This window comes from Cetorhinus maximus, chromosome 16, assembly GCF_964194155.1.
Source record: "Cetorhinus maximus chromosome 16, sCetMax3.hap1.1, whole genome shotgun sequence".
NCBI classification, from domain to species: domain Eukaryota; kingdom Metazoa; phylum Chordata; class Chondrichthyes; order Lamniformes; family Cetorhinidae; genus Cetorhinus; species Cetorhinus maximus.
In genome coordinates, this window is record NC_135894.1 from 76694898 (window position 1) to 76713596 (window position 18699).

At 41.3% G+C, this 18699-nt stretch overlaps 1 protein-coding gene and 1 long non-coding RNA gene across 4 annotated transcripts in view; one reads left to right on the forward strand and one right to left on the reverse strand.

Annotated features, from left to right (window-relative positions):
* Window positions 1-1479: 1479 nt before the first annotated feature.
* LOC144691730 (uncharacterized) lies at window positions 1480-18214 on the reverse strand. Of its 3 annotated transcripts, XR_013579197.1 has the most exons (3): window positions 17993-18214; window positions 4730-4806; window positions 1480-4644 (listed from the first exon to the last, which is right to left on the reverse strand). It is a non-coding gene; the product is annotated as an uncharacterized LOC144691730 (long non-coding RNA). The 3 variants fall into 3 exon arrangements; XR_013579199.1 differs by lacking the exon at window positions 4730-4806 and having other exon boundaries at window positions 1480-4261; XR_013579198.1 differs by lacking the exon at window positions 4730-4806.
* chd1l (chromodomain helicase DNA binding protein 1-like) overlaps window positions 17671-18699 on the forward strand; it is a 115784-nt gene continuing 114755 nt past the window's right edge. The window contains exon 1 of the mRNA XM_078560132.1: window positions 17671-17896. Within this exon, the coding sequence (XP_078416258.1) occupies window positions 17797-17896 (100 nt within the window). The 5' untranslated portion in view covers window positions 17671-17796. The remainder of the gene's footprint in view (window positions 17897-18699) is intronic.

Consider the following 18699-nt stretch of genomic DNA (forward strand, 5'->3'; position numbering starts at 1 on the left):
CATTGCATCCAACATGCAAATACCCAATTTGGGAGTGCGTAATATTTAAAAACTGCAAATAAAAAGAAAGATCAACTTCCTCCTCAGCCCATAATATATTATAGCAGATACTGATCTGGAGTTTCCACTAGGTTGTGTTGTTTTCTTTCACCACAATGCGCCTAAATAAGCCTAACCAACATGAATGGTCGAGCTTAGATTATGTGCAAATAGAGTTTCTGCAATCTTATGTAATGGAAGCAGTCCTTGCTCATAAAACTGGTGACCAACCCCGCCCCCTGCCCCCCCCATATCGCGTTAATCACCATGTATATTTCTGCTAATTGTGCTCATTTGTCGGTCTTATTGAAGCTCTTAAAACTGAAGCTTTATTTGTGCTTTGCACTTTTTATTCTTTAGCAAGGATGCTAATCAGCATAGTATCGTAGAATTATTACAGCACTGATGGAAGCCATTTGACTGATTACGTCTGTGCCAGCTCACTGCAAGAGCAGTTCACCTAGTGTCACTCTCCCGCCTGCAAATCTTTCTCTTCAGATAATGATCCAATTCACTTTTGGAAGCCACGATTGAATCTGCCTCCACAACTGTTATCTTTTAAAAGCTTTTAAATATTTAACTTACTAAAACTTCTGTACACAAATGAAATTAGTAAGTGGTTCAGTATAGTTTTCTTTGTAGATAACTGAAAATGGCTTTAATCAGGTTTCTCAAGGCTGGTGGACTTGGCCCTCTGATTAAAATGCTTAATTATTTGTTATAGACCACTTTCACCCCAATGAATAAAACTGGACCAGATTACTACACTCTATATCAAGAAATATTTTTTTCACAAGGAAACAAATAAAACATTATGCTCTAAAATGCAGCCCTATTGCACTGGTTCATGGATGATTTTATGATTGATATGTAAATGAATTTGACCAGAAGCATGAACAAAAAAAATCAATTCAGAAAACTGGTGCAGTTTGCACCCAAAGCAGAAATTCAATCCAACTATATGAAAGAATACACACAAATTTTTAAGATGTGTGCTTCAAAAGTACCATGACAATATTTAATCTATTGAGCCCTTCAATATTGGAAAGACCTTATTACCTTGTAATTTACAGGGAAGATGATTTTGTCCAGCTATAGTTTATATGAAGGTGTTAGAATATTTGTTAATGTATAGTATCTGTTTTAAAAGTACTTAAGTACTCTAAAAGTTACTGTATAAAATGTTATGATATTAAAAAAAATGAGATCAAAACCTTGGTATTAAATGCATTTGTCTGTTATAATTTAATTTCCTCACAATACTGTTTCCTCTCTCAATTAATTCACTTGTCCTGCTGTCATCAAGCACTTGTCTTATAATGAAACTGAATTTTGCAGAATTATGTGGCTTAAAGATCAACAATTACTCCATTGCCTGCAATATTATGCTACACTGCATCTTAACTTCAGATTGGCGAATTTATAGCAAGAAAGATAGAGCAGCAATAACTAATATTTATTTACAAAAAGGATGCAGTGCAAAACATTTGCTACCAATCAGTCCAATATGAAACACAATATAGTATGAAAAGGGTATAATAATCTAATTAGCCTTCATTAGAATAATTCTGAAAATATTAAATTATTGTGGATAATGGTGCTGAGGTTACAGCTAAATCAAATTTGGTAGTTTTGGCTTCTTGTATCTATGCAACACAAATAATTTCCCTCAAGTAGGGAATGAAAAAAGAAGCCTTCATTCTGTTCATGCAGTAAAAATCTGGAGCACTGCAATGGTGTTCAGTGTTTTAAAAGTGAGCATTCGGTTGTTTTGAATTAGGTTCACAGATACCATAATACAAATTACAAATGCAAAATATACAGACATATACAAATATATATATACAGCACTGCAAGTATACACAAACATATGCAACACTACGTATATATAAAATGGAGATGGTGGTTTACAGGATTCAAAAGATTCAGTCAGCAGGAAACTGAGAGCTGTACCCAGGGACCTGCACACAGATAGGCTAATTTCACCATACGGGGTCGGTTCTTTTCTTTGGTTCTCTGGAACTTTGAGTGCATCAGCATGCTAAAGTAAATGGGCAGAGAATTTTCCTGAGCAACATTGTAGCGCTATGGAGTAAGGGAGAGATGGAGGTGAACTGCCAGAATAGGAGAGTGAAAGTAGTGGGAGATTATATTGTTGGCGGAATACACAGCCTTTTCTTGTAGCTGTAATAGGAAGTTTGAATGTTGCATTGCCTCCCTGATATACCAGCTTTGAGGGCAGAAAAACATCTGTTACAAGAAGAAAAAGAGCTAAAACTTATATGCATATTGGAACCAGGGCAAAGATATAAGGATATTTTGAGTGTATTTGCAGACGGAATTTAAGGATTTAGGCACCAGACTGAAAAAATAAATGGTAATCTCATGATTGGAGTATTGCAGACAATCCTGGGCACCACACATCAGGGAAAACGTAAAGGCCCTGGAAAAAGTACAAAAGAAGTTCACCAGGATGTTACCGGGGATGAGGAATGTAGAAGTTATGAGGAAAGGTTTGAAAAATTAGGGCTCTTCTACTTAGAATCATAGAATGGTCACAGCACAGAAGGAGGCCATTCAGTGTTATTTTTGTGCCAGCTCTCTGCAAGAGCAAAGTCAGCTATTGCCACTTCACTGCCCTTTCCCCTTGGAACAGAGAAGGTTAAGAGATGGCCTAATAGAGGTTTTCAAGGTTAGAAATTTGATAGTGTAGATAGAGAAAAACTATCCCCTTTTGTAAGTGGGTCAATAATCAGAGATCATAGATTTAAAATCTTTAGCAGAAGATTTAGATGTGAGATGGTGAGAAATGTTTTCATTTGGTTGTTGAGTTCTGTACCACTCTAATCGAAAATGTGATAGAAGCTGATTCCATAAATCATTCTAAAAGGAAGTTGGGCAGGCGCTTAAGAATGAGGAACTTGCAAGAAAAATCAGTCCATCGTCGAATACATTTAAGGCTGGGATAGTTAGATTTTTGGTCTCGCAGGGAATTAGGGGATATGGGGAGCAAGCAGGAAAATGGAGTTGAAGCCTAAGATCAGCCATGATCGTATTGAATGGCGGACCAGGCTCGACAGGCCATATGGTCTACTCCTGCTCCCATTTCTTGAGTTCTTGTGTTACAGTGCAGAAAGCCTTGTAGCTGAACTTCAGCACTTCATGGTCACTGTAGTTATACAGGCAAATGTAGCAGACGTTAAGAACTCAAACTTTCATTGCCACATTATTTTTCACTTTTTCCGCCATTATACCTAGTTTTCTTGGTTAGAAGTAGTATGTCAGAAACAGTAGCTTCTAATGACACTAAAATATTAACATGTCGCCATATAGGCAATGCATCCTTATTTATTTGTATGCAATTTATTCAGTTCGTTTAATAATAGAGCCCTATAACATTATGCATTTTTCTAGATGACAGCCCTATCAACTAGACAGAATTAACCTACAATACAACCAATCAGAATGGCGCATGATGAGATTCCCGCAGAGCTTCTAAATCTGTCAGTCTGCAATAACTTCAGCCATTGAAATAATCGCTAAATCACTTTTCAAAAAGTATTTTCCCTTTCTCAGTGCAGTATGGCCTCATCTTTCTCTGATTTCATTTTGTAGCTGTTTTGGTACTGGCTAACATATACGGTAAATCTGTTATATCATAGGTAGCCTCATATTAGGTCAAGTTAAATGTGGTAAAAGAATGCTTACTATTTAAATGCTGTAGCAACAATACATTTCTATTTTGTAAAATGTGACATTTTCTTTCCTTTATATTATACCTTAGTTAAAAGCGACTCAGGTCTGCTGTAATGTGCAGCTACTGTGATATTTTGTTCTATTTTATCTTAAACTGAACATTTAAAAATATATATTTAAGGTAAACATGAATAAAATCAACAATAAAATAACAAGTCTAAGGCAAAAGAGAGAACTTGTTTCTGAAAATGTCTTTTCTAAAGAACTGATATTATAATACTGTGATAATATTTCACTGCTATCCAGTAGCAGGGTTATCTGGAGAACCCCCAAGGTGTGGTCGGCCCTGTCCTTTTGTGAGCCCCAAGGTCAGCTGACTCGGTTGATAGTCCTTGGAAGGGTCCCGTGCGAGGGTTACAGTGCAGCCATTGTGGAAGTAGGTTGGTGGATCTTCTAGGCTGTTGAAACCTAGCTCAACTGGTGTAATGGCAGCAGATTCAAGCTATTGTTAGTTGAGCACTGTAACCTGCAGAAGGCAATGGAAAACCACTGCAGTACCTTGCCAAACATATTCATGGACCAACACAAATCAAAGAAAAACAACAACAGTGTTAAGGGGATCTCCTCCAACCCAGGAGGGAATGTCTTGCTCAGTTGTTAGTCATACCCTACAAGTGACACCGGATTGTCATCATGCCACTGTTAGCATCCAAAAGAACAGCATCAGCATTGGAACATGGAATGTGAGAACCCTGTTACAATCTGGAAAATTGATGAATGTCAAGCATGAACTGAGGCGTTTGAAAGCCAATGTTCTTGGTTTGAGTGAAATGCACTGGAAATTCCACATCAGATGGCATCATATTCATCTACTCAGGAGGTCAAAAGCACGAGAGAAGTGTAGGAATCCTACCAGATGAAGAAATTTCAATAAGTGTGCTGGGTTACTGGGCTATCTGGGACAGAGTGATTCTAGTTAAAATCAAAACCCAACCTCTCAATTTTGCCATCATCCAAGTCTACGCACCAACATCTGACAGTGAAGAGGATACTGATCACTTCTGTGAAGACCTGGTTAAAGCCAAAATCCAGTGTAAAACAAATGAGGTGATTTTTGTAATGGGTGATATAAATGCCAAAGTAGCTTCTATCAGGAAAGGCAACATAGTTGGATCTCATGACCTGGGTGATCCAAGTGAAAGAGGGGAAATATGGATCAGCTGGTGTAAATGATGAGGTTATTCTAAATACCTGATTCAAGGAGCATCCAAGAAGGAAATACACCTGGAAAAGTCCTGGCGACATGACCAGAATTGTGACAATAAACAGAAGATTGGACTGCAGGGCTTTTTTTTTTATTTGTTCATGGGATGTGGGCGTCACTGGCTGGGGCAGCATTTATTGACCATCCCTAATTGTCCTTGTTCAGAGGGCACTTGAGAGTCACATAGCTGTGGGTCTGGAGTCACATGTAGGCCAGATAAGGACTGCAAATTTCCTTCCCTAAAGGGCATTTGTGAACCAGATGGGTTTTTACGACAATTGGCAATGGTTTCATGGTCATCATCTGCCATGGTGGGATTCGAACCCTCGTCCCTAGAACATTACCCTGGGTCTCTGGATTACCAGTCCAGTGACAATACCACTGTGCCACCAACTCCCCTTCAAGAAGGTAGCTCACCACCACCTGGAATTTCCCCTCCAAGTCACTCACCATCCTGGCTTGGAAAAATATCGCCGTTCCTTCACTGTCGCTGGGTCAAAATCCTGGAAATCCCTCCCTAACAGCACTGAGTGTACTTACACCACGGGGACTATAGCGGTTCAAGAAGGCAGCTGGTCACCACCTTCTCAAGGGAAATTAGGGGTGGCGAATAAATGCTGGCCTCGCTAGCGACACCCACATCCCATGAATGAATACAAGAAAAATTTTGAAATACAATTCAACAACCAAAGACCCACCTGAGTGCTGACAGTGAAAGCAACCACGTACCTGTATTTTTCACCACCAAATTAAAGTTGAGGAAGTTGAAGAAAAAGCGCCATTAAAGGGACTAGATTATGAACCATTCAATACAGAAAGCTTAATTAAAGAAAAATTTAAAGTGGAAGTTCAAACCTGTTTCGAACAGCTTGAAGATCACGGAAACCATTAAACATAGGAAATGTTCAAAGCGGCACTGTTAGGGTCATTAAAGCACACCATCCTAACTAAAGGAAAGAGAAAGAAACAAAAATTGCCGACAGATGAAATTTTGGACCTGATGGAACACAGAAGAAAGGTAAAGCAAATAGATCAATGGACACATCAGGAATTGGATAAAGGATCTAACAAAATGTGTTGAAGAGAAGGAAAAGTGGTTAACCAAAAAAATGTGAAGGAGTAGAAAAACGTAAAAAACAGACTCAAGAACAACGAATAAAGACATTAGGGAAATCACTGGGAAAGTTGGGTGTACATTTGGCAGATGCATCAAAGGGAAACATGGGGAAGGTATCATGGAAAAGGACCAAGTGCTTGCAAGATGTACTGAATGCACACAAGATTTATTTGAGGCCAAAAAACAAGAAGAAAAGCTAATAATTAATAAAAACATAGATGGTCCAAAGATCATGAAAGATGAAGTAAGAACAGCAATACATAAGATGAATAGATGAAATAGAGCCCGAACAAATTAAAAGTTTAGAAGACATTGGAATAGACAAACTTATTCACATCTTAAAGTCATAGAGTTATATAGTACAGAAACAGGCCGTTCGGCCCATCGTGTCCATGCTGGCTATCAAGCACCTATCTATTCTAATCCCATTTTCCAGCACTTGGCCTGTAGCCCTGTATTCTATGGCATTTCAAGTGCTCATCTAAATACTTCTTAAATGTTGTGAGGGTTCCTGCCTCTACCACCCCCTCAGGCAGCGTGTTCCAGATTCCAAACACCCTTTGGGTGAAAAACTTTTCCCTTAAATCTTCTCTAAACCACCTGCCCCTTACCTTAAATCTATGCCCCCCGGTTATTGACACCTCTGCTAAGGGGAAAAGTTTCTTCCCATGTACCCTATCTATGCCCCTCATAATTTTGTATACCTCGGTCAGGTCCTCCATCAGCCTTCTCTGCTCTAAGGAAAATAACCCTAGCCTATCCAGTCTCTCTTCATAGCTGAAACAATTCAGCCCAGGCAACATACTGGTGAATCTCCTCTGCACCCTCTCCAATGCAATCATATCCTTCCTATAATGTGGCGACCAGAACGGCACACAGTGCTCCAGCTGTAGCCTGACTATCGTTCTATACAGCTCCAACATAACCTCCCTGCTCTTATATTCTATGCCTCAGCTAATAAAGGCAAGTATCCCATATGCCTTCTTAACCCCTTATCAACCTTTGCTGCTGCCTTCAGGGATCTATGGACATGTACACCAAGGTCCTTCTGATCCTCTGTACTTCCTAGGGACCTATCATTCATTTTGTATTGCCTTGCTGTGTTAGTCCTCCCAAAATGCATCACCTCACAATTCTCAGAATTAAATTCCATTTGCCACTGCTCTGCCCATCTTACCAGCCCATCTATATCGTCCTGCAATCTAAGACTTTCCTCCTCATTATTTATGACACCACCAATTTTTGTGTCATCTGCGAACTTACTGATCACACCTCCTATATTCACGTCTAAATAATTAATGTACACTACAAACAGCAATGGTCCCAGCACCGATCCCTGCAGAACACCACTCGTCACAGGCTTCCAATCGCATAAACAACCTTTGGCCATCACCCTCTGCCTCCTGCCATTAAGTCAACTTTGCATCCAATTTGCCAAATTGCCCTGGATCCCATGGGCTCTTACCTTCTTGACCCACCCGGGACCTTGTCAAAAGCCTTACTGAAGTCCATGCAGATTACATCAACTACACTACCCTCATCTACACAACTAGGCACCTCCTTGAAAAATTCAAACAAATTCGTTAGACATGATCTCCCTTTGACAAAGCCTATCCCTGATTAATCCCTGCCTCTCCAAGTGGAGATTAATCCTGTCCCTCAGACTTTTTTCCAATAGTTTACCTACCACTGATGTTAGATTCACTGGCCTGTAATTACCTGGTTTATCCCTACTACCCTTCTTGAATAATGGTACCACATTTGCTGTGCTCCAGTCCTCTGGCACCTCGCCTGTGGCCAGAGAGTATTTGAAAATTAGTGTCAGAACCCCTGCACTCTCCTCCCTTACCTCACATAGCAGCCTGGGATACATCTCATCTGGGCCTGGGGATTTATCTACTTCTAAGCCCGCTAATTTGTTCAAGTATATCATAGTCTCCCTCCCTGATTTCTAAACCTACATCGTCCTTCCCCATAGTGAACACAGATGAAAAGTAATCATTCAAAACCTCACCTACATCTCCGGTTCCACACATAGATTGCCACTTTGGTCCTGTTGAACCAGTTCTGGGGCAGTTGGGACCGGTACAAGATGGGCGGGCTGCATCTTAGCAGGACTGGGACTAACATCCTTGCAGGGAGCTTCGCTAATGCTGTTGGGGAGGGTTTAAACTAGATTGGCAGGGGGATGGGAAACTGAGAAAGAGCTCAGATTCAAGGGAAGCAAAACTGGTAAAAGGATGTAGAAAATATTTATCTATTCATTTATAGGATGTGGGCGTCGCTGGCTAGGCCAGCATTTATTGCCCATTTCTAATTACCCTTGAGAAGGTGGTGGTGAGCTGTCTTCTTGAACCGCGCAGTCCATGTGGTGTAGGTACACCCACAATGCTGTTAGGAAGGGAGTTCCAGGATTTTGGCCCAGCGACAGTGAAGGAACTGCGATATGTTTCCAAGTCAGGATGGTGAGCAGCTTGGAGGGGAAATTCCAGGCAGTGGTGTTACCATGTGTTTGCTGCCTTTGTCCTTCTTGATGGTAGTGGTCATGGGTTTGGAAGGTGCTGTCTAAGGAGCTTTGGTGAATTCCTGCAGTGCATCTTGTAGATGGTACACACTGCTGCTACTGTGCGTCGGTGGTGGATGGAGTGAATCTTTGTGGAAGGGTTGCCAATCAAGCAGGCTGCTTTGCCCTGGATGGTGTGAAGCTTCTGGAGTGTTGTTGGAGGTGTACTCAACCAGGCAAGTGGAGAGTATTCCATCACACTCCTGGCTTGTGCTTTGTAGATGGTGGACAGGCTTTCAGAAGTCAAGAGGTGAGTTACTTGTCGCAGGATTCCTAGCCTCAGGCCTGCTCTTGTAGCCACAGTATTTATTTGGCTAGTCCAGTTCAGTTTCTGATCAATGGTAACCTCCAGGATGTTGATATTGGGGAATTCAGTGATGGTAATGCCATTGAATGTCAATGGGCAATGGTTAGATTCTCCCTTATTGGAGATGGTCATTGCCTGACACTTGCATGGCGTGAATGTTACTTACCACTTGTCAGCCAAGCTTGGATATTGTCCATGTCTTGCTTGCATTTGGACATGGACTGTTTCAGTATCTGAGGAGTCACGAATGGTGCTGAACATTGTGCAATCATCAGCGAACATACCCACTTCTGACCTTATGATGGAAGGAAGGTCATTGATGAAGCAGCTCAAAAGCAAAAATAGGAGACAGACAAAGCATAGGCAAGCATCAAACAGGATCAGAATAGAGAATAATGTTAAAAAAAGCAGAATTAAAGACACTCTATCTGACTGCACATAGCATTCGCAAAAAGGTTGATGATTTGAATGTACAAATTGAGGTATTTTGGCATACTTTAATTGCTATTACAGAGAGGTGGCTACAGGGTGACCAAGGTTGGAAACTGAATATCCAAGGATATTCGGCATTTAGGAGGGATAGGCAAAAAGAAAAAGGAGGTGTAGCACTCTTGATAAGGGACAAGATCAGTACATTAGTGAGAGAGGATCTTAGATCGAAGGATCAAGATGTAGAATTGGTTTGGGTGGAGCTAAGAAACAGCAAGGCGCAGCAAACATTGGTGGGAGTTGTTTATAGGCCACTAAACTATAGTGCTAATATTGGTCTGGTATAAATCAGAAAATTAGAGATGCATGTAATGTGGGTAATACTGTAATAATGGGTGACTTCAATTTACACATAGACTGGGCTAACCAAATCAGCACTAATGCTGTGGAGGAAAAATTCCTGGAGCGTGGAAGAGATGGTTTCTAGAGCAGTACATTGAGGAGCCAACTAGGGATCAGGCTATTTTGGATTTAGTGTTGTGTAATGAGAAAGGGTTAATTAATAACCTTGTTGTAAAGGAGCCTTTGGGAAATAGTAACCATAATATGATAGAATTTTGCATTAAACTTGAATGCAATTTAGTTCATGCTGAAACTAGAGTCTTAAATCTGAAGAAAGGAAATTATGATGGTATGAGGGGTAAGTTGGCTATGATGGAATGGGAAAATACAGTAAAAGATTTGACAGTAAACAGGCATTAAGGAAATACTACATGGTCTACAACAGATATACATTCCTCTAAGGCACAAACACCCAAAAGGAAAGGTAAATCAACCATGGTTAACTAAAGAAGTTAAAAGATTGCATTAGGTCAAAGGGAGTGGCTTATAAGGATGCCAGAAAAGTGATAAGCCTGAGAATTGGGAGCAATTTAGAACCTAGCAGAGGTGGACCAAGAAACTGATTATGAAAGAGAAATGAGAATATGAATGCAAATTAGCAAGGAACATAAAGGCAGATTTTAAAATCTTCTTTAGGTATGTGAAAAGGAAAAGATTAGCTAGGACAAGTGTGGTCCCATTACCGGTGGGAACAGGGAAATGGCGGACATACTAAACAATTACTTTGCATCTGTCTTCACAGAAGATACAGAAAATCTCTCAGAAATCCTAGGTGATCAAGGGGCTTGTGAAACTGAGGAATCAGAAGAAATTAGTATTAGTAAAGAGGTAGTACTTGGAAAGTTAACTAGATAAATCCCCTGACCAGATGAGCTTCATTCCAGAGTGTTAAAGGAGATGGTTAGAGAGATAGTGGACGCATTGGTGGTTATCTTTCAAAATTCTACAGATTAGAAAATAACAAATGTAACCCCACTATTTAAGAAGGGAGGAAGAGGAAGAATGGAGAACTACAGACCTGTTAGTTAGACGTCAGTAGTAGGGAAAATGTTAGAATCTATTATAAAGGATGTGATAACTGGATATTTAGAAAGGAATGGTAAAATTGGGCCAAGTCAACATGTAATTATGAAAGGGAAATCATGTTTGAAAACTCAGAGTTTTTCTGAGGATATTACTTGTAGGATTGATAAAGGAGAACAGTGGATGTGGTGTATTTGGATTTTTTCAGAAGGCTTGTGATAAGGTCTCACACAGGATGTTAGTAAATAAGAGTAAATTAGAGATCATGGGACTGAGGGAAATATACTAGTATGGATTGAGAATTGGTTAACAGACAGAAAGCAGAGAGTAGGAATAAATGGATCATTCTAGGATGGTAGGCTGTTAGTAGTGGGGTACTGCGAGGATCAGTGCTAGGTCCACAGCTGTTCACAATCTATATAAATGATTTGGATGTGGGGACCAATTGTGATGTTTACAAATTTGCTGATGACACCAAACTGGTTGGGAATCTCGGTTGTGAGGAGAACGCAATGAGGCTTCAAGAGGACTTGGCCAGGCTAAGTGAATGGGCTAGACATGGCAGATGGAATATAATGTGAATAAGTGTGAAATTATTTACTTTGGGAGAAAAAAACAGAAAGGCAGAACACTTCTTAAATAGTGAGAGGTTGAGAATTGCAGGTGTCCAAAGGGACCTGGGTGACATTGTTCATGAGTCACTAAATGTTAGCATGCAGGTGCAGCAAGCAATTAGGAAGGCAAATGGTGTGTTGGCCTTCATTGCAAGGGGATTTGAGTACAGGAGTAAAGATGTCTTGCTGAAGTTGTATTGAGCCTTAGTGAGACCTCACCTGGAGTATTGTGTACAATTCTGGTCCCCTTATCAAAGGAGGGATATACTTGCCATAGAGGGAGAGCAATGGAGTTTCACCAGGTTAATCCCTGGGATGGCAGGATTGTCTTATGGGGACAGATTGTCGAGACTAGGTCTGTATTCTCTAGAGTTTTGAAGAATGAGGGGTGACCTCATTGAAACTTACAAAATTCTTACAGGGCATGACAGGGTGGATGTAGATAAAATGGTTCCCTTGGCTGGTAAGTCTAAAACCAGGGAACACAATCTCACGAAAAAGGGTAGGCCATTTAAGACTGAGATGAGGAGCAGTTTATTCAGTCTGAGGGTGGTGAGTTTGGAACTCTCTACCCCAGAGGGCTGTGGAAATTCAATCATTGAGTTTGTTCAAGACTGAAATCGATAGATTTCTGGGGACTAATGACATCAAGTGATATGGAGATAGTGTGGGGAAGTGCCATTGAGGTAGGGCGGGAAAGTGGCATTGAGGTAGATGATCAGCCATGATCTAAATAAATGGCAGGGCAGGCTCGATGGACTGAATGGCTTACCCCTGTTCCTATGATTTAGAAAGTCTGATACTGATGGGAAAGATTGATGGTAAAAGAGGCCGAGGTAGACAAATAACGATCTTTTTAAAGAGCCTCGAAAACTGGATGAATGTACCACCAATGAAGATGATCCATGCCTCTAGAGTAAGATTAATATGGAGAGCCATGGTCTCCAATGCCCTCTTAGAGCTTGGTACATGAAGATAGAGATCAGGTCTTGAATTTAGGTTTTAAACTTTTCATAGAAACTAAATTTCAAAATTCATAAATTTATGGATTTCTATAAATTGGCATCTGAGGACCAAGTTTACAAATGGGCGCTTCTGGCAGGTAATGTATTTGAAAGCTGTTCGGGCACCTCATATGATTTTCCATTTATTATTTAATTAGGATAGATTTCAACCCAACATCAGAGGTTTAGAGTTCTGCACACAAGGCCAACTATTAAAGAGCACAGTTTAGTCTGCAAAGAGCAATCTGCAATTATGTGACTTCACTTAAAGCACAATATAAATTATAACCTTTGCCGCTTCAGACATTGAATTTGACATATTCCATGTTTCTCTCTTGGTGGTTTTGGTTTTGTCCTAGAGCAAGTTGGCATTACAAATCTCAGGATATTTATGGGTTGATATTTACAGGGTATTTGGAGATAACTTCAGCCTTAATGTCAAGCATTTCTGCCAGTGAAAAATCTTCAAATTAGAAGAGTCGGAACTACTACTTTTGATGTTGGGACAAGCTTATAATGGAATGTCAAGTTTGGTTGTCTAGTCTCCTAAGATGCCCAGTGCAGAAATGAAGTGCCTCCCGCAACAGATCTTAGTGGGTAGGTTGACCTGATGTGTTTCGTGGTCTGGGCTTCGTGGCCACAATTGCAATTTAGGTTGTCCCTCATCTTCCACTCATATTTGCCACATTGTTCACAGATTCAGTGGAGTGCTTTCTATTCTCTTTGAGGGACTTCTGCTGTTAGATCAGTGATGAGGTGCTGTTTCTTTATGCTCTATGGCAAGTATATCCCTCCTTTGATAAGGGGACCAAAATTGTACACAATACTCCAGGGGAGGTCTCACCAAGGCTCAATACAACTTCAGCAAGACATCTTTACTCCTGTACTCAAATCCCCTTGCACTGAAGGCCAACATACCATTTGCCTTCCTAACTGCTTGCTGCACCTGCATGCTAACGTTTAATGACTCATGAACAATGTCACCCAGGTCCCTTTGGACACCCGCAATTCTCAACCTCTCACTATTTAAGAAGTATTCTGCCTTTCTGTTTTATCCATCTGTCTAGATAGTGGAACGTGGAAGATCTGAACTAAAGGCATCTTGGAGAAAGTTGAGAGTAAGTATGAGCTTTTAGCCACAAGGGAAATATTTAGATTGAACCAAGACATTGATGGGTATTAGTATGAAGAGTAAATCCCACAAGATATGGGGGTGGTGGGGGTCGGTAAAACATTTTATTCGATTCTTGGAAATTCTTAAAAAGATAAGAGTTTCTGGGAATAAAATGCAGACCTGAAAAACTAGATGACCAAAACTTGAGAAACAAAGCACTAAGAGAAAAATGGTCTAGTGTTTTATTTTGGATTTATAAATCTATGACTTTGAAGCAACTAACAGAAAGCTAAAAAGATATCTCAAAAAATTACACAACCAGAAGTTGTTTATTCCCATTAAGAAACTACTTCATGTTAGATAAGTATTAACTCAATGACTATTAAAATAGACAATTTGAGAAGGGGGGAGCCATTCAATAATAATTTGGACTTGTATCTTAAATCAGAAGGAATCCAGGCCGCTTTAAAGAAGTCGATAATACATCAAAAGCCTGAGAGTGAAAGTGTACCAAATTCTCTAAGAAGTTATACCAGGTAGGCCACATTCCTTTGAATCACTTTGATACTTGAAACAGTTTTCCAGATAAAAGACTAAGATAAGGACAGACTGGTTTTCAACCAAAAAACACTGGCAGACTAAGGGAGGACCAATAAAGGCTGGGAAATAAGCAGTAAAAGATCCAAACTACTTCAGAAACAAAGATGTTGTTGCAATAAACTATGGCCCAGATCTTGTGGTCACTCGTGAAGGGATGCCGCCAGCCATAGGGATCTCTGCTGTCCAAGAATAGGAAGTCATCAAGCTGGCATAGCAGCCAATCATGTTGAAGAATACTTACAGACAACAAACCAAGTAGTAACAAACAGGCTTCATTATTCACTTTAAATACTTTTTAAAGAAAGTGAAATAAAGATTGGCATGCACATGGGATTAAGGCAGACACTTAAATATCAGTCTTTAAGTTTTTTGTATTATTTTAAATGTCATGGAATTTTTCTCATGGAATGTAGAGAACAACTCTCCAGACTACCAAAATAAGTTTAATAGAGTCAGAGAGATTGTTTAAACATTGTTATGATTTGGTACACTATAAACAACTCAGGTACAGCTCAATTGACAAGGTTTAACCTTTCCAGTGGTTTTTTGCAAGAAGATAAGAACCTAAGAAATTGGAGCAGGAGAAGACAATGCATTGAATCTGCTCCACTATTCAATATGATCATGGCTGATATAGAGCTTCAACTCCACTTTCCCGCCTCCTCCCCATATCCCTTGATTCCCTGAGAGACCAAAAATCTGTCTATCTCAGCCTTAAATATAGTCAACGATGGAGCATCCACAACACTCAGGGTAGAGAATTCCAAAGATTTATAACCCTTTTAGTGAAGAAATTTCTCCTCATTTCAGTCCTAAATGACCCCTTATTCTGAGACTGTGTCCTTATCTTCTAGACTCCCCTCTCAATGTCTACCCTGTCAAGTCCCTTCAGAATCTTTCAATGAGATCACCTCTCATTCTTCTGAACTCCAGAGAATATAGGTCCAATTTACTCAGCCTCTCATCATAGGGCAACCCTCCCTTACCAGGGACTAATCTAGTGAACATTTGCTGTCCTGCCTCCAAATCCTTACTTAAACATGTAGACCAAAACTCCACACACTACTCTAGGTGTGGTCTCACCTAAGCCTTGTACAATTGCAGCAAGACTTCCTTTTTCCTGTACTCCAATCCTCTTGTGATAAAGGACAACATGCCATTTGCCCTCCTAATTGCTTAATGTAACTGCATGTTAACTTTCTGGGTTCCTGGTATGAGCACATCTCAGTCTCTCCTAACATAATTTACAATTTTCACACCTTTTAAAAAATATTCTGCTTTTCTATTCTCACAAAGTGAATAACCTCACACTTCCCCACATTATACTCCATCTGCCACTTTGTTGCCCACTTACTTAACCTATCTATGTCGCTTTGCAGCCTCTTTGTGTGCTCCTCAAAGCCAGTATTCCCACCTAGCTTTGTATCATCAGCAAATGTAGATACATTACTCTGTCTCTTTGTCTAAGTCATTAATATAGATTATAAATAGTTGAGGCCCCACCACTGATCCATGCGGCACTCCGCTGGTCACAGCCTGCCAATGAGAATGCTCCATGTATGCCTACTGTGCTTCCTGTCAGTTAACCAATCCTATATCCATGTTAATATATTTCTCCCAACTCTATGAGCCCTTATCTTGCCTGTGCACCTTTTGTGTGGCACCTTGCCTAAGTTTAATTAATTTGCTGGAGTATTTTAAATGTGGTAACAGAGACAAGTGATGAGGGCAATGTTGATGTAGTGTATATGGAATTCCAAAAAGCATTTGAACCAGTGCCACACAACAGATTTGTGAGCAAAGTTATAGCTACGATATTGACTGAGTGACAGAAACAGAGAGTAGTGGTTAATAGATGGAGGAAGGTTTGTAGTGGAGTTCCCCAGGGGTCAGTGTTGGGACCCTTGCTTTTCCTGACCTATATTAATGATCTAGACTTTGGTATACAGGGCACAATTTCAAAATTTGCAGATGACATGAAACTTGCAAGCATTGTGAACTGCCAGGAGGATAATGTGGAACTTCAAAAGGACATAGACAAGGGATGGAATGGACGGACAGATAGCCACTGAAGTTCAATGCAGTGAAGCGATTCATTTTGGTAGGAAGAATATGGAAAGACAATATAAAATAAAGGATACAACTCTAAAAGGGGTGCAAGAACAGAGGGACCTGGGTGTATATGTGCATAAGTTATTAATGATGGCCGGACAGGTTGAGAGTGCTTAATGAAGCATACAGTGTCCTATGCTTTATTAATAGGAACTGAGAATACAAGAGTAAGGAGGTTTTGTTGAACTTGCATAAGACACTAGTTTAGCCTCAGCTGGAACATTACAACCAGTTCAGGGCATCGTACATTAGGACGGATGTGAAGGCATTGGAGAGAAAGCAGAAAAGATTCATGAGAATGGTTCCTGGGATGAGAAACTTCAGTTATGAAGTTTGATTGCAGATGTTAGGACTGTTTTCCTTAGAGAAAAGAAGGTTGAGAGATTTGATAGAGGTATTCAAAATTATGAGAGGTCTGGACAAGTAGATAGGGAGAAACTATTCCCACTCATGAAAGGATCAAGGACAAGAGCACACAGATTTAAAGTAAATGGCAAAAGAAGCAAAAGCAAAATGAGAAAAAAAATCACAGGGAGTGGATAAGGTCTGGAATGCACTGCATATGAGTGTGGTGAAGGCAGGTTCAATGGAAACATTCAAAAGGGCATTGGACTATTATCTGAAAAGGAAGAATGCGCAGGGAGAAGAGGAGAACAGCACTAGGTGAATTGCTCATTCGGAGTGCTGGTGCAGACATGATGGGCCAAATGGTCTCCTGTGTCACAATTCTGTGATTATCGAACGCCTTTTGGAAATCCAGGTGTACTGTATTACTAATCTCCCAAAATCTACCCACCAGGTTATAGCTTCAAAAAGCTCTAAAAACTTTGCCAAACTCCGTTTTCTTCACAGGGAGAGCTCCGCCCAGTTCCCCCTCTGTCTCGTCACAGAGGAGGCTCCGCCCACACCCCTCTGCCCTGTCACGGACGGCCACCACACCACCCATCCGCAGGGGCGGCTCCGCCCACACCCGGTCACAGGGGAGGCTTCGTTCACTCCCCCTCTGTCCTCACAGGGGAGGCTCCGCTCCCACTCCACCATCACAGGGGAACCTCCGCTCACTCCCCGTCACAGGGGAGGGTTCGTCCACTCCCCTGTGTCTTCACAGGGGAGGCTCCGCCCACACCCCACTGTCCTGTCACGAGCCGCTCCGCCCACACCCCACTGTCCTGTCACGAGCCGCTCCGCCCCCACAGAGGCTCCGCCCACACTGTCCTGTTACGGGCCGCCCCGCCCCCACTGAACTTTCACGCGGGGGCGGGGGCTGCTCCCACCGGTTCTGTTCCATTACATGGGAGGCTCCATCCACGCCCCCTCCGTCCTGTCACGGGAGGCTCCGCCCCTGCTCTTCCGTCACAGTGGAAGCTCCGCCCACTCCCCCCCGTCAGTCCTTTCCAGTGAGGGCCTGGCGCGTTCTTTGGTTTTGGAGGACCTCAGGTAGCTTCCCTGCTGCCGGACCCTTTCCTCCCCGGCGCTTCCCAAGTTTCCGGTTATACAAAGCAAGAATTAAACATGTCTCGCTTTGCACAAAAGCTTCGCAACTTACTCAACCGCCAGCCGGGAGAGTTTGAACAGGTTGAGGAGGAGGATGTTAGGAGGTGGGGTCTGACAGGTCAGTGTGTTGTTTAAACGGATTGTAAACTGCATTCATCTGGCTCCTGGCTCTGGGTATAGGATCGAGGACACCCCCAGTCGCCACAGGCCTCACCTGGTTAACCTTTGGCTTTTCTCCAGGAACCCCACATTCAGCTGTAAAGCTGCTTTAATCCCGCTGTCTCTCACAAACTGGCCTCTCCTTTAGGTTCACTCACCAATTGCTGTTAATGTCCTGAATATAACCTGCTTCTTGGTCCCTTTCTAAATAATTCTCTTTTTCTGAAAATTGGGAAGTGATGATGATTTGTTGGTCGTTCAAAGTTAAACTATTTGCATTAACAAACCCTTGGGGTGGACTTCACTTTACACACGCGGAAGAGAGCTTTGGGTCTACACAGTCGGTGCGGAAAGTCGTCCACGGAAAGTACCAAATGCCTCCAATCAGATTCCAGAAACGGTTCTGACGCAGGCCAATCAGAAGAGGAAATTGAATATTTTTTTGTTTACTATATAAACGATCACAGCATCTTTATTATGAAGAATAACTTGTAAATGATGTCTTGGGTTCTGTTTGCGCGTTTCACAAGCCGTCGCGGCAGTAGGAAGAACAGTTTGAGTGGACGAGTTAAGGGTGTAAAACACAAAAATGCACTAGTGCAGCATTAAAGCATTTTAATTTCGGTGACCTGTTAGTACCGATACACTAAATCGGCGGAGGTGTCAGCTTTGGCTCAGTTCATAGCACCCTCGCCTTTGAATCAGAGGGTTGTGGGTTCATGTCCCACTCCCGGAAACCAAGAACTGTGATTGTACTCGAAA